Below are 14086 nucleotides of genomic sequence, written 5' to 3' on the forward strand. Positions count from 1 at the left end.
TAACAAGTCAACTCAAATTGATCATTTTTTTTATATAGCATGAACCCATGAAAAATAATGCTAGTATTTGTAGTCGGCACACTGTAGACACAAAAAAATAATTATGTGAGGAAAACTCGCTACATTCGTCCTTAGAATATTAAGAATTATCAATTAATTTACAGTGTTTTTGGGCCCTAAGGTTTATAAGGGTGAGTTAACCCGACTTAAGTGTCTAATTAAAGATTAGTTCTAGAATGATAACATGAGTTTAGTGAAGCAATCCTTAAATAGTTCTAGAATAATAATACTTAAGTGAGTTAACCTCACTTAAGTGTCTAATTAAGGATTAGTTCTAGAATAATAACGAGTTTAGTGAAACAAATCGTAGCTGTTCTCTGGCAAGGCAAATCTTGCACGGATTCTCAGCTCTTCCAGCCAAAATAAGAGACCCATGGGATTCTTTTTCCTAATCTCCACTAGCTTAATCTCAACACCCACCCTAGGGGGCAGCTTGAAGTTGGCACATATTGGATTTAAATCACCAAATTGTATAAATTGCATATTTGAGTTTATTATATTTCTTAAAAAAACTATCTTAAGACTTTCAGTTGTTATTCGTGTGTTTAGCATGATGAGTGTGTGAGTAGGAAGATCTATTTCCTCTTTGCATTTGTTCAATTTGTAAGTTTTTCCAAAATAAATTATGCTATTTTATTTTGTGACAGTAACCAAATCCATGAGATCGGGGTTAAAAAATCACTTCATTGCACCACGTTAAAAATAAAAAAAATTCCAAAATAAATTATGCTATTTTATTTTGTGACAGTAACCAAATCCATGAGATCGGGGTTAAAAAATCACTTCATTGCACCACGTTAAAAATAAAAAAATTTCTCTCAAAAAAATTCACAAGAATCACTAGAATGTTGAATAGTAGGGACCACCTTTTGTTCTCCTCCTCCATGTGAACCTTGATCCTGAAGTCCTGTCGGTTGTCAAAAATTCCTCGCAAAACATTTGCACAGTGATTTCATACGTATGCACACACGCAAGATGAAGATTGATTGCACTTGAAAAACATGAGGAATGGATGAAGCCAATGCATCTGTCTGTGTTATGCAATACTATCCAACCACTACCCTTGGCGACCATCATGAGAAGCAAGCAAGAAGGAACCAACATCGGCAATGCTATGTTTAAGAAAAACCTGAGAATTGCACTAACCTTTTAGAACTTATACATGGATATGTAGCATTATATGGTAGTGATGTGTGTGAACACACTTAGGACCGCCGGGGCACTTTTCCCCTCACTAGGAAGTTTTTTTCCCCGTGTGTCTGTACACCCTCTTATCTACTCATTTTGGGGTCTGTACTTATCTTTTGTATCCGGCACACATTTGTTTATTCTAATCTAGTGAGTTTGTGTGCTCTCAAGCTTCTCTATCTTGTGTGTGTGCATTGCTGCAACCCTAACCCTAATTCCAACAATTGATATTAGAGCTAGCTTACTTGATCTAGCATAGTAGTCTGCCTCCCTCCTCTCACGACCCTATTTTTTTTTATCTCCGATTGAGATACCTCTTAGGAGAAGAAGGTATATACTATAGTATGCTGTATACGAAGTATACAACATTTTTCGGGGTCCGCAACGCGATTTGGGTGCGTTTTGGGCACTGCAAGGTTTCTGCAAACGTTCTAAAGAGGCTTCATTTTGGATTGGTTCTGTTCAATTTTGGGTGTTTGGGCTGTGCAACAGCAAAGATTTGGTGTGCAACAGCATCTACAGTGTCTTCAACAACATCAACCCATCATACGTTCGCCGGAAACACTCTATTCTCTACTCTGTGTTATTTTTCATACACTTTGTAGGTGATTTAGTCAGTTGGCAGCCATCTGGGGATGCATTCAATGAATATTGAGTACTTGCAGTGTGTTGATGAAAGATTTTGCATTTGGTAGACAGTCATGTGGCTGACAGTAGTAATGTATTCAACATGTTGTCTGTTGAGGATAAACTTGATGGGACTAACTACCCATTGTGGTCCTATATTGAGTACTTGCAGTGTGTTGATGAAAGATTTTGCATTTGGTAGACAGTCATGTGGCTGGCAGTAGTAATGTATTCAACATGTTGTCTATTGAGGATAAACTTGATGGGACTAACTACCCATTGTGGTCCTATATGATGAGGCATGTACTAGTTGCTAAAGGCCTTTGGAATGTGGCTGACAGTAGTAATGTATTCAACATGTTGTCTATTGAGGATAAACTTGATGGGACTAACTACCCATTGTGGTCCTATATGATGAGGCATGTACTAGTTGCTAAAGGCCTTTGGAATGTGGTCAGTGGTAGTGAAACTCGTGATGTTTCACAACTACCAATGCAACCAGGTGCTGTTGATACATTTGAAATAGAATCTGATACAGATGTGGCTCCTCCACATGCACCAATTGTACCTCCCATTGCTGCTCAAACGAGATGGGATGGAAGAGATGCATAAGCACATGCATTGTTTGCACTTTCTGTGAAGCGAAGCATTATTCCTCATATTCGGTCATGTAAGACTTCAAAACAGGCATGGGATGCACTTGCTGCATTATACCAGGTATGCAATGAAGCACGTGTTGCATATCTACGCAAACAGTTGGAGTCTGAACACATGAATGAGGGAGACTTAATGGACAGCTTCTTGACCAAGATCGAAGATTTTAAGGAGTAGCTCACTAGTGTGGATGAGATATATCCTGATAGTATATTGGTGCCCACAGTTCTCAATGCATTGCCAGATTCTTATCAGAGTTTTGCCTCTTCCCTTAGACTCATGATGAAGGGAAATCCAAATGCCCTTACATTTGATGAGCTGGTTTCAGTACTCTTGCAACAAGAAAAGCAGTCTACGCAAAACAGATCTATTATGCGAGTTAGTGACCAAGCTTTTTTTGCTAGTCAAAAAGGCAAAGGTAAAGCTTCTTCCCATGGTGGCTATAAGCCAAAATCAGAATCCTTGGGTAAGGATGCAAAGAAAGAAGGTGATAAGCCTACAAAGAAGGGCAAGCTTTTTGCTAGTCAAAAAGACAAAGGTAAAGCTTCTTCGCATGGTAGCTATAAGCCAAAATCAAAATCCTCGGGTAAGGATGCAAAGAAAGAAGGTGATAAGCCTACAAAGAAGGGCAAGTGTCACTATTGCAGGAAACCAGGGCACTACATAAATTAGTACAAGAAAAAGCTAGAGAAGGAGAAAAAGAAAGAATCGGGCATAGCTGTGGGCTGATGCATTTGCACCAAGTGCAGAGAAGAAGGAATCTGCAAGTTTTGCTCAAGATGATTGGACATGGACTGTACATTGCAGTTATGACTCTTATGTTCATGAATGTCAGTGGCAGAATCGGATGCTTGGTACTTTGACAATGATACTAGTAAGGACATTACCTCATAAAATAATTTGTTCTCATATGTGGAATTTTTTCCAAGTGCAAAAACGATGCAAATGGTTCCTCATATCTTGTCAAAGGAGTTGGTAGAGTTGTGCTCACTGCTGCAAACGGGGGCGCATTTACTCTTTCTAAAGTTTTATATGTGCTGTCTTTCTAAAGTTTTATATGTGCTGCAAACGGGGGCGCATTTACTCTTTCTAAAGTTTTATATGTGCTAGGCATTAAGAAGAACTTGCTGTCAGTTTCAGCCTTAGCCTCGTCAAGCTTGATGATGAAATTTATGGATGACAGATGTAAAGTTTAGGATAGAAATGATGGTTATTATATCATTGCCTCAGGTACCTTGTTTCACGGCCTATACAAGAAGTTGCAACATGATGTTTGCTCGGTCTCTACGATTCATGCTATGAGTGACGCAGAATTATGGCATGCACGATTTGGCCATGACAATTTGTTACGCCTTCAAAGGCATGATATGGTGTCTGAGTTGCAAACTCTTGAGACCCCTGCTAGACATGTATGTGAGGAGTGTATTCTTGGTAAAATGCATCGGGCATCATTTCCAAAGGATGGATCTGTGAGAGCTGTTAAGAAATTACAGCTTATACATAGTGATGTATGTGGTCCAATGAAGACACCACCTATTGGGGGATATCTCCACTTTGTCACTTTTATTGATGATTACTCCAGATACAGCTGGGTGTATTCATTAAAGCAGAAGTCAGAGGTTTTTATGTGTTTTAGGCACTTTGTATCCATGGCTAAAAATGCATGTGAATGTAGAGTTGGCATCCTTTGTTTAAATCGAGAGGGGGAGTATATGTCCAAGGAATTTCCTGCATATATGGCTGAAAAAGGCATAAGACATCATGATATGTACAGTGCCATACACACCTCAGCAAAATGGCGTTGCTGAGAGGAAGAACGGGTCTCTCATGGAGATGGCACGATGTAAAGCCCAAGATTTACCTCATGGTTTTTGGTTAAAGGCAACTATGTGCGCAAACTATGTGTTGAACAAATGCCCTTCCAAGGCCTTGTAGTCTAAAACTCCTTATGAAGCTTGGCATGGCAGGAAGCCTTCTGTGGCTCATTTGCGAGTTTTTGGTTGTCTTTACTTAAGCTCTTGTGCCTGAGCAACAACGCAGTAAGCTTAATGATAAGGCAGTTAAATGCATATTTGTGGGATACAGTTCAGAAAGCAAAGGATATAAAATCTACCATCCAGTCTCAAAGCGATTTTGGTAAGTAGAGATGTTTTTGTCGAAAACTCAGTTCAGCCCATGCTTTCATGCAAAAAACAGCAGAATGTATGCTCATAGGACATGTTTCATTCGCTCCTATCTTTGTTTAATGGAGGCCAGCCATATGTAGATCAATTGAATGCTAAACCAAGTGCTGAAATTCAGCCTTTACAGGTGCAAAATCAACCTGCGACGAATTAGCCTTTTGATAAGGCAATTATTGAGGATGTAGTGGATGAGGAGAGAGAAGCCATAGAAGAATCTAGGCGTATCCGAAAATGGCTTGTGTAGAAATTGAGGAATAGCAAGTTGGCAGCTTCTTTACCTAGCAGAACTCGTACAGGTTCTCATCATGCGGATTATTCTCATATGAATCATGTTCTCATTTCTACTTTATGTAATGAGGAGAAACTTGTTTCCTTTGAGGAAGCACAAGATGATAATCATTGGATGCATGCTATGCAAGATGACTATAACTCTATACTCAAGAATGACACCTAGTATTTGATAGATCTACCTCATGGCAAGAAGACCATTGGTACTAAGTGGGTTTACAAGTTAAAACATAAGCAGATAGTAGCATCGATCGCTACAAGGCCAGAGTTGTGTTGCAAAGAGGTATACCCAACAAAAAGGCATTGATTATGATGAGACCTTTGCACCTACATCTCGTATAACTACCATTAGGTGTCTCATTGCTTTTGGTAGCACATCATGGGTGGAATGCACATCAGTTGGACATTAAGACTGCATTCTTGAATGGTGATTTATATGAGAAGATGTATGTATTACAACCTCCTGGTTTTTACTGTGAAAGGAGAAGAGTCGAAAGTATGGAGGTTGAAAAAGGCTCTTTATGGCCTTAAGCAAGCTTCTAGAACATAGTATGAAAAGATTCATGCATACTTGGGTTGCAAATGATTTTTGTAACAGTCCAATAGAGAGTACCCTCTGTGTGAAGAGGAGTAAACACACATCTTTGGTCATCGTTATATATGTTGATGACATGCTGCTCACGAGACCCGATATAGATCAGATTTCGATCTTTAAGGCTGATTTACGATCATCGTTTAAGATGTCAGATTTGGGACCCTTGCATTACTATTTGGGGATTCAGTTTATGTAGCGCAATGATGGCATTGTTATGCTGCAATCTAAATATATACAGAAGCTATTGAAGAGGTTTAATCTTGAAGACTGTAAATCTATGGCTACATCTATGGAGACACATACTCGACTTAGTCTTTAAGTTGCAGGGACTCTTTTGATACTAGTTTGTATCAGCAGGCTGTTGGATCCCTTCTTTATGTACAGTATGCGATCTCATAGTTGAGCAGATTTATGCATAGCCCAAGTACAAGGCATTGACGGGCTATTAAGCGGGTTTTCCGCTATTTATAAGACACTCAGTATTTTGGGTTATTTTATCCAAAGAGAGGTGAGTCACAGCTGCATGCTTTCAATGATTCAGATTGGGTTGGATGTTATGACACACGAGTGTCCACTAGTGGGTTTTGCTTTCGCCTCGGTGATTTATGTATATCATGGCTCAACAAGAAGTAGCTTACAGCCTCCACTTCCAACTGTGAAGCTGAGTACAAGACAACTTTTACAGCTATAGTTGAGTGTGTGTAGCTCGGATGTCTTATGTGACTGATTCGGGTGTTGGACAATCGTCTAACACTACAATTTTCACTAACAGGCAAAACGCATTAGCAATTGCGAGGAACCCAGTGTTTCATGCTCGCACTAAATATATTGAGGTGCATCCGTCTGACACGACGATTTTCACTGACAGCCAAAGCACATTAGCACTTGCGAGGAACCCAGTGTTTCATGCTCGCACTAAGCACCTTGATATGCATTACCACTATGTCAAAAAAAAACTCTCTACAGCAAAGATCAACTTAGTCTATGTGCCTACACACGTGACAACATGGCAAATTTATTCACGAAAGCTCTTCCTCGTGAAAAGTTTGAAACTTTTCTTAAAGCTTTGGGCTTACTACCCTTTCAAGATTGATCGGCCATACCTTGTACATGTTCACATCATCACTCCAAGGGAGATTTGTAGCATTATATAGTAGTGATGTGCGTGAACACACCTAAGACCGCCGGGGTACCTTTTTCTCTCACCAAGAGGTTTTTTCCCCGTTGCGTATGTACACCCTCTTATCTACTCATTTTGAGGTGTGTACTTATCTTTTGTATCTGGCACACATTTGTTTATTCTAATCTAATGAGTTTGTGTACTCTCAAGCTTCTCTATCTCATGTGTGTGCATTGTTGCAACCCTAACCCTAATTCCAACAGATAAAGACTGATCGCGGAAAATTACCTCACAATCTAAGCTCTGGGTTACCCTAAATTGTACTCATTACAATGCTATAATTCTACTCGAAGAGAGTTTTGGCATGGAGCTCCTCAATTATAATCCCTACATCAACCAAGCTTTTGAGCTATACTTATGAGTACGATTTGATTCCATGATGGCAAACTCCCTCAGACTATGTAGTGTTTCCATTGATAGAATGCATAGCGGAAATGGAAAGTGGAAACACAGAAGAGAGAGAGAGAGAGAGAGAGAGACGAAACACAGGTATAGACCTGCTCTCAATATCACCAACTAAGAATACAAGTCCCGAGCAAGAGGGGAGAAGGCCTTGTATGTGAGGGACTGCAGCAAACAATGCTAAGCAATGAATATGAGTGAGGGGAGGACCGGCTATATATATGCCCATGTAGAGGCAGCCGACTAGACCTCCATGACTAGGATAAATGTCCAAGACTCCCTAAAATGGGGATAAAATATGGGAAAATATGTGAGGGGTGACCAGCCCTCTAGCTAACATGGTCAGCCCTAAAGGCTAAAATAGGACACCACAAGGAAGATAGCAGCAAGGGGATGATGATGTCTAACACCACACCTTTCTTCAACTTCACAGGGCCTCACTTCGATACCAAGACCACAAAACCCCCACATAGGCTTAATATGTACAATACCTCAGCATGATGACCATGCACCTCTGGATAGCCACTGCCTATGCCAAGGTACAACTTACTCTTGGCACACAGCGGCTTGGCAGTGAGTGGAGGCCTGTCAGAGGTGTGAGATGTCTTGGCACACAGTGGCTTGGCAGTGAGTGGAGGCCAGCCAGAGGTGTGTGGGATGAGGAAATAACACGCCATTGTTATGGAACAAAATGGGACTACTAGAATTACTTAGAGCAGATCTAGTATTGCCTGTACAACATGGGACCCGGTGGCCTTCAAGCCTTGCCATTTGATATGAACAGTCCCCTTGATTTAACAGTAAATAAAACAAAGCATCCATGCCAGAATAAGAGAGTTAAGCCAGCCATTGGCTGCAAAACTATGCAACTTACGCAATTCCCCATGGCACTGCGTTTAAGTAATAACACCTTCCTGTACAAAGTCAATGTTATAGCCAATAGACAGACCCTTTGGCCTAACACCATGTGTATGCAAATAGCAAGTAGCATCCATTTAATGTACATAGACAAGATTTACAACCATGTTCAGTAAACTACTCAAATAAGGCAGTATCTGTATCGGCATCATGACCTTCATCAAGCTGCACTGTGGTCAATGTGTTTCTGTATTTGAAGCCGGATCCAAGCCACATCATCAAAAGCATTGCAAATGCGCAGCCGCCTGAAAAGAAAAAGAACTCGTTGGCTTTGGTCAACCTGCCACCTATCATGGCTACAATCACAACTGTGACAAGGTTCCCTGATACACAAGAAATCCAAGTCATCAAAACAGGTTCTCCTAGACAAGCATGCATTTTGACTGTAAGCAAGAACACACATAAGAAGCAGCCCACCTGCAGCCACTGTCAAAAGCCAAAAAGATTGAACGACCGATTTCATGGAATTGGGCGCCTGCGAATACGCAAATTCAAGCCCAGTGATGCTGAACATTATCTCTCCAGCAGTGACCAAGACATACTGAGGTATTTGCCAAAGTATAGACACTTGCTTTCCTTCACTGCCCAAGACCAAGACATTTGAGATGCCAGCACTGATGGCAAGTGATGCAGGGCTCTCAAAGTCAGTACTCATGCTTGCACTCGAGTCGATTGCAAGCTGAAGCAACCCTGACATGAGGAATGCAAGTGCCCCCAAAAGCATACCCATTAGCATCCTTTGTACTGGCCTCAAAGAGAGGCCAGCTTTTTCTAGAGATGGGTAAACCACTTGGTCAAAAAATGGGATCATTAGAAGTATTAAAACTGGATTCACAGCCTGCAGTAAAATATATAAAAAAGCCATTAGAAATAACAATACAAGCTTTCCAAGTAAAGTTTACAGCATTTCCAAGATCAGAACATCTGAAACATTTCTAACCCGAAATGTTCCTGAAACATGACGAAACCTCCAGAAAAGGGGGAAAATTTGCTGAATCACCTATTCAGGAAAATTTTCAACCCAACCTCATGCTTGTGCAGCCCGTGACCTTCTCCCTCCCTCCATAGCTCCTTCTCTTTTTCTCCTTTCATCCTTCAATCCTTCTTCCCCTTTGCTTCTCTTTTCTTTGATTTGCTTCTTCCTCTTTGGTCCTCTTGTCTTGTCTACCTTATTTCCCACCAATTTTTCCAACTTTCTGCAGACTTTCCCATCTCCCATCTCTACAAGATTTTCAAAATCTCTCCCTTTTTTTTTTCCCAATATCCCATAGTGCCTCAACAAAATCCAAATGATTGCCCTCCCACCCCCCCCTCCCCCTCCCCCAACTGGCCTTAGGCCCAAGATCCTCCCGTAGTTACCATTTTTCACTGCCCGTAAGCCCCCGCCCATAGGCGCTTTTTATCCGCCCGTAGGCGATGCAGCCGATGAAGTGCCATGTAGGTTTTTGAACCCAGGACCTAGACAAACTTCTCTACCACTTGAGCTATCACCTCACTTGGCGATTGCACCCATGTCTTAAAGACTCGAAGTTTATGCTTTTGAAGTTTCTATGTTTCAAGCTCCAAGGTTCCTTGCTAATTTGAAATTTTGATAATATGTTGATTTTATGAAATGTATTGCCACGAAGGACGAAATGTTTCTACGCAAAACCTAAAATGCGTTGAAATGAAAAATAACTCCAAGGGCATGATGTGATGTATTTACACTGGAGCCAATTGTGATATCCATACCTGCATTTGGTCCGGCTGAATTACAAGGCCACCAAGCCAAGACACACGCCCATCCATCTCCCGAGCTTGAAAGACCCACTTGGATGACTGCTGGTCAAAAAGAGCCCAGAAAAGGGGGGCTGGAAGAAGAACAATCAACACTTGCAGAAGAGTTTTCACATCCTCCACAACATCTGCATCATGTTTCAGCTTAGCAGCATCGAGCCAATGCGTGGGGGTGGTAATATTTCCCTTCTGTGTTTCCACATCAGCAGTATTTTTGCCTTTCCTCAGCCGAAAGGCATCTGCAGTTACTCTACCGACAACTGGAAACACGTTGCCTTCTGGTGGCCTGTCAATGTATGATTTATGGCCCAACCAGAAAATAAACACTGCAAAAATCATCAGCAATGCTGGCACAGCAAAAGCAATTGCATATGACATGTCTTCTCTCAAAACTGGTGTCAGAATTGTGGAGATGAATGACCCTGCATTGATTGCAAAATAGTAAAGTGAAAAGAATTTCCTGCGCAACCTATCCTTAACCTCTCCATCTGGCATGGACCACTCAATTTGGTCTCCCCCAAAGGCAGCAACACAAGGTTTAATCCCTCCAGTGCCAAAGGCTATCAAACCCAGGGCAAGCATTGTGCACCATAGGGGAAACATAGAGGCCTGATTTGGAGAAGGTGCAGCTGCTAATGCCATCACCCAGTTGCCAAGACTGTACAGAAGAGATAGATACAAGATTGTACTGTATTTTCCCTGTGCAGAAAGAGCATGGCATCAGAGATCCTTTACTTTTTTCAAAATAGAACATAGGAAACCCTCTCTCTCTCTCTCTCTCTCTCTCTCTCTCTCAAAGCTGGCAGTTACCTTGTACTTTCACGCGATCTCTCTCTCCCCCCCCCCCCCCCCCCCACACACACACACACGTATACAGATGTACATGAATGTATCTTTACACAGTCAATCTCTCAACCTCTAGTATTGTGTGGAAACATAAGTGAACAGACCATCCCCATGTAAACTCCTATCATACTAGAGTCAAACTTACCAGATAACAGTCACTCAAGAGTGCTCCCATGACTGGTGTAGCATAGCAAGCAACAATGAAGAGATGGACAACCTCCGTGGCCTGAGTCTCACTCAGCCGGACCCTCTCCAGCAGGAAGAGGGCAAGGATGGTCCTCATGCCATAGAATGAGAAGCGCTCGCAGAACTCATTCCACACAAGATACTTGACACTGGATGGGAAAAGCCTGAAATCTTGAAAAACCAAGCGCTTCCTGTCTTGCTTTTCGACTGTAACTTCTGCTTCACCGTCATCACCATTGGTTAATAAGGGTTTCTCCAGTAAGGACTTTTCTTCCTCGCCGCCGTCGATTTTGGCATCCATTTTGAAGCAGGCCGAATAGCTTCTTTAGCAGGAAATTATATAGGCAGTTTTCTCCTGCATAAATCGGGATTCTTAACATCACTTAAATGGGATTCTTATCATCAAAATTAGCATTTAAAGGGGATACTTAACATCAAAACTAGCATTTAAAACGGGATTATTAACATCAAAGCTAGAACTTGCAGCTAATTCAAATATTGCAGGAGAAAACCCTAGTTGAGAACTTGCAGTAATGCGGACACCTATGTCGCAGCTTGCAGGAGAAAACGCTAATTAAAGGGGAAAATCCTAGAAGTAGAAAACCAAAGCTTGCAGGCGTAAAGAACCCAAAAGAGAATTTGCAGGAAAAGGAACCTAAAATCATGAATTTAACCTAGATCAGAACTTGAAGAAAACATCAGAAAAGCCATAGATCAGCAAAGACAAAAGGGGCAAAACCTGACGCAAACCTTCCGGGAACCCAGCTGAGGATTCGAAAACACCCAAATCAGTCACCAAACTCCCCGCATTTCAGTCACAAAGCAACAGCGAAAAGATGATTCTCTGAACGAGCGACTTCACACGCGTTGTTGGTGTCCGCGGTCGGATATCATCGCGGGCGCTCAATTGTCCTCCCTGACATGACGGCGCGTGTTCACATGCAGCTATGCATGCATCGTCTCTTAGAAAGAATGCAACTTTTGCCTAAGGCACCCACGAATGTGTCAAGGCCATGAGCGTTTGAGGCCTTTAAGAGTCACTTCACATGCGATTGCAAACGAGACATACTTTTTCCACAACTGTGAAACAACATCGGCTTTGCGGAACTTTCACAAGAGACAAATGAACATGAGTTTATGTATGTTTGTGATGGCTCATCCCATGTAAGTTGTGGGCAAAATGATTACAGCTAAAGAACCCCATTGCTGAGGTTGCATGCTCAAATCCCATGGAGCATGTCTGCATAGCAACAATCGAGGGATCCACGTCGATTGTCTTTAACCCATAACTATATGTGGGATGCCTAAAATTTCGAACCATGCAATCCCTACATTTTTGCACGAATGGGACAAATGCTACTTCTTAAAAACCAAGTCCATTGGTAGTAAAATTCTCGATCAGGAAATATCACTACATGTGCTCTCCCCTCTTGATAAAGACAACTCGACTATCTTTTCATTTGCATGCCAAGATTGAGAAGGCTTAACACTTAACAAAGAAGAGTCCAGCGAGGTCAGTTTCTTCGGAGAACGCATGAAGTAAGGCAACATGGTTTTCTTCTAATCCATTCCATCAATGACCACCCCCAAGTACTTCTCTTTTTGTTCTTAGCATTTCTTCCTATGCTTTGCTAGTTTTTGGCGCTATGTGCTTTGTTGTTCTCTATGAATTTTCAAAGCCCAATGAATGGGGACTACAAAAGAAACAATGACCATTAGATCCCAGTGCCACTCTCCCCAAGTGTATACAATTGGTGAATGATGCTGAAGTGAAGGAGAAACTTGTCTATATGGGGCTCATGAGTTTGGCAAAGGCAGTCCAGTGCAAAGTGAACACAAAGCTTTGTGCCGAGTTCTTAGCCTCTCGCCAGCAGAGCAGGGATCGAAGAGAGGAATAGTTACTGAGATGAATGGGTCAAAGAAAACAATATTGATCCTTGTTTGCTTAGTAAAATCACAGTTAAAAGAGGTTTTTTAAAAAACTTTAACAAAAGTTAAAATTTTAAACTTTTGAATTTCAACACAATTAGTTCTTCACATTAAATTTTAACACTTAAGCGTCTTAAATTACCCAAGCTTTAAAGGTTAAACATTTGGGATGGATTTTAGAATCCAACCTTGTGAGCTAACTTTGTTAGAAATGTAAACTTTGTGCACAGCCCTTTAACCATGTTCAAAATAAAAAATCAAAGCAATGAACTGTATGGTAAGGTTTAGCTTCAGTTTTGGTCAAAGGAATCTTGAATACAAACAAGGTCTTTGATTTGAGGTAACAAATGAAACATGTTTGACTTGTTGATATCCTGGAATCCATTTATATTCCAAAATACTAAAAGAGTTGAGAATTGACCACTATCTTCTTTCTCGCACGAAGAACTGGTCAAAAAGCTCCATCACACCATCAGGACTTCTAGACCACCCCACCTTGTCGCACTCTTTCTGAGATCTTCTGCTTCGAATTTGGGAAAATTGCAACATATTGCATATTTGATTGAATTGTGTAGAACCGCTTTTACTCTTGAAATCCATTAAAAAACTTTTGCAATTAGAGTTATAGGCAGGAAGTTATGGCCATTTTACTAAAATCAAGTCTGCAAGGAGAATTTAGAGTACACACAATTCTTTGGATGTTTAGTCATCTGTATTCCAAAATACATTCCCGAGTAGAGAACAGCTACAAGAAAACTCTTGAGTCCCGTTTTTTGTGCTTTTTGAAAAAATTTGTCCCAAAGGGTAGGTTGTGGCCTTCTCTTGTATATTCTAGAATACAAGAAGTTGGGATGTGGGAGGAGCTAGTATTATAGAATATAAAAAGTTCTTAAAATCAAAGAAATCAAGGAAAAAGGTAGGTTTAAGAGGATAAGAACATAGAGGAGAAGAAGATGCATAGGAAGCATGGGAGGAGCATGAGCACAGGCGAGGTGTGCTACACACAAGAACACATGGCACACACACAGAGGCAAGGTGCACAACACTCGGAGTGTAGGAGACACAAGCACAGGAGGCATATAGGGCATGCGCAAGGCATACGTAGGTGAGCAGGGTGTGTCGGTGCGAACAAGCACAAGGAAGGCATAGGCATTGGGCACGAACATGCACGAGTGTAGGTACAGGTAGTGTGCACAGGTGTAAGTAGCATGTGCAACTATGTAGCTACATGAGAGCACGCACGCGACATGTGCA

General features: G+C 41.3%; 1 protein-coding gene across 2 annotated transcripts; it reads right to left on the reverse strand.

Moving 5' to 3' along the window:
* Positions 1-8072: 8072 nt before the first annotated feature.
* On the reverse strand, positions 8073-11907 carry LOC147634251 (uncharacterized). Of its 2 annotated transcripts, none has more exons than XM_086805378.1 (5): positions 11643-11907; positions 10863-11258; positions 9827-10570; positions 8513-8933; positions 8073-8418 (listed from the first exon to the last, which is right to left on the reverse strand). In XM_086805378.1, exons 2-5 carry the CDS (start codon positions 11202-11204, stop codon positions 8213-8215), a joined length of 1713 nt encoding a protein of 570 aa, XP_086661504.1. In that variant the 5' UTR covers positions 11205-11258; positions 11643-11907; the 3' UTR covers positions 8073-8212. The 2 variants fall into 2 exon arrangements, with proteins under 2 accessions (XP_086661504.1, XP_086661505.1); XM_086805379.1 differs by having other exon boundaries at positions 11654-11836.
* Positions 11908-14086: the final 2179 nt, after the last annotated feature.

Source organism: Cibotium barometz, chromosome 11 (genome assembly GCF_041138505.1).
Source record: "Cibotium barometz isolate CiBa-2024 chromosome 11, ASM4113850v1, whole genome shotgun sequence".
Classification (NCBI taxonomy): domain Eukaryota; kingdom Viridiplantae; phylum Streptophyta; class Polypodiopsida; order Cyatheales; family Cibotiaceae; genus Cibotium; species Cibotium barometz.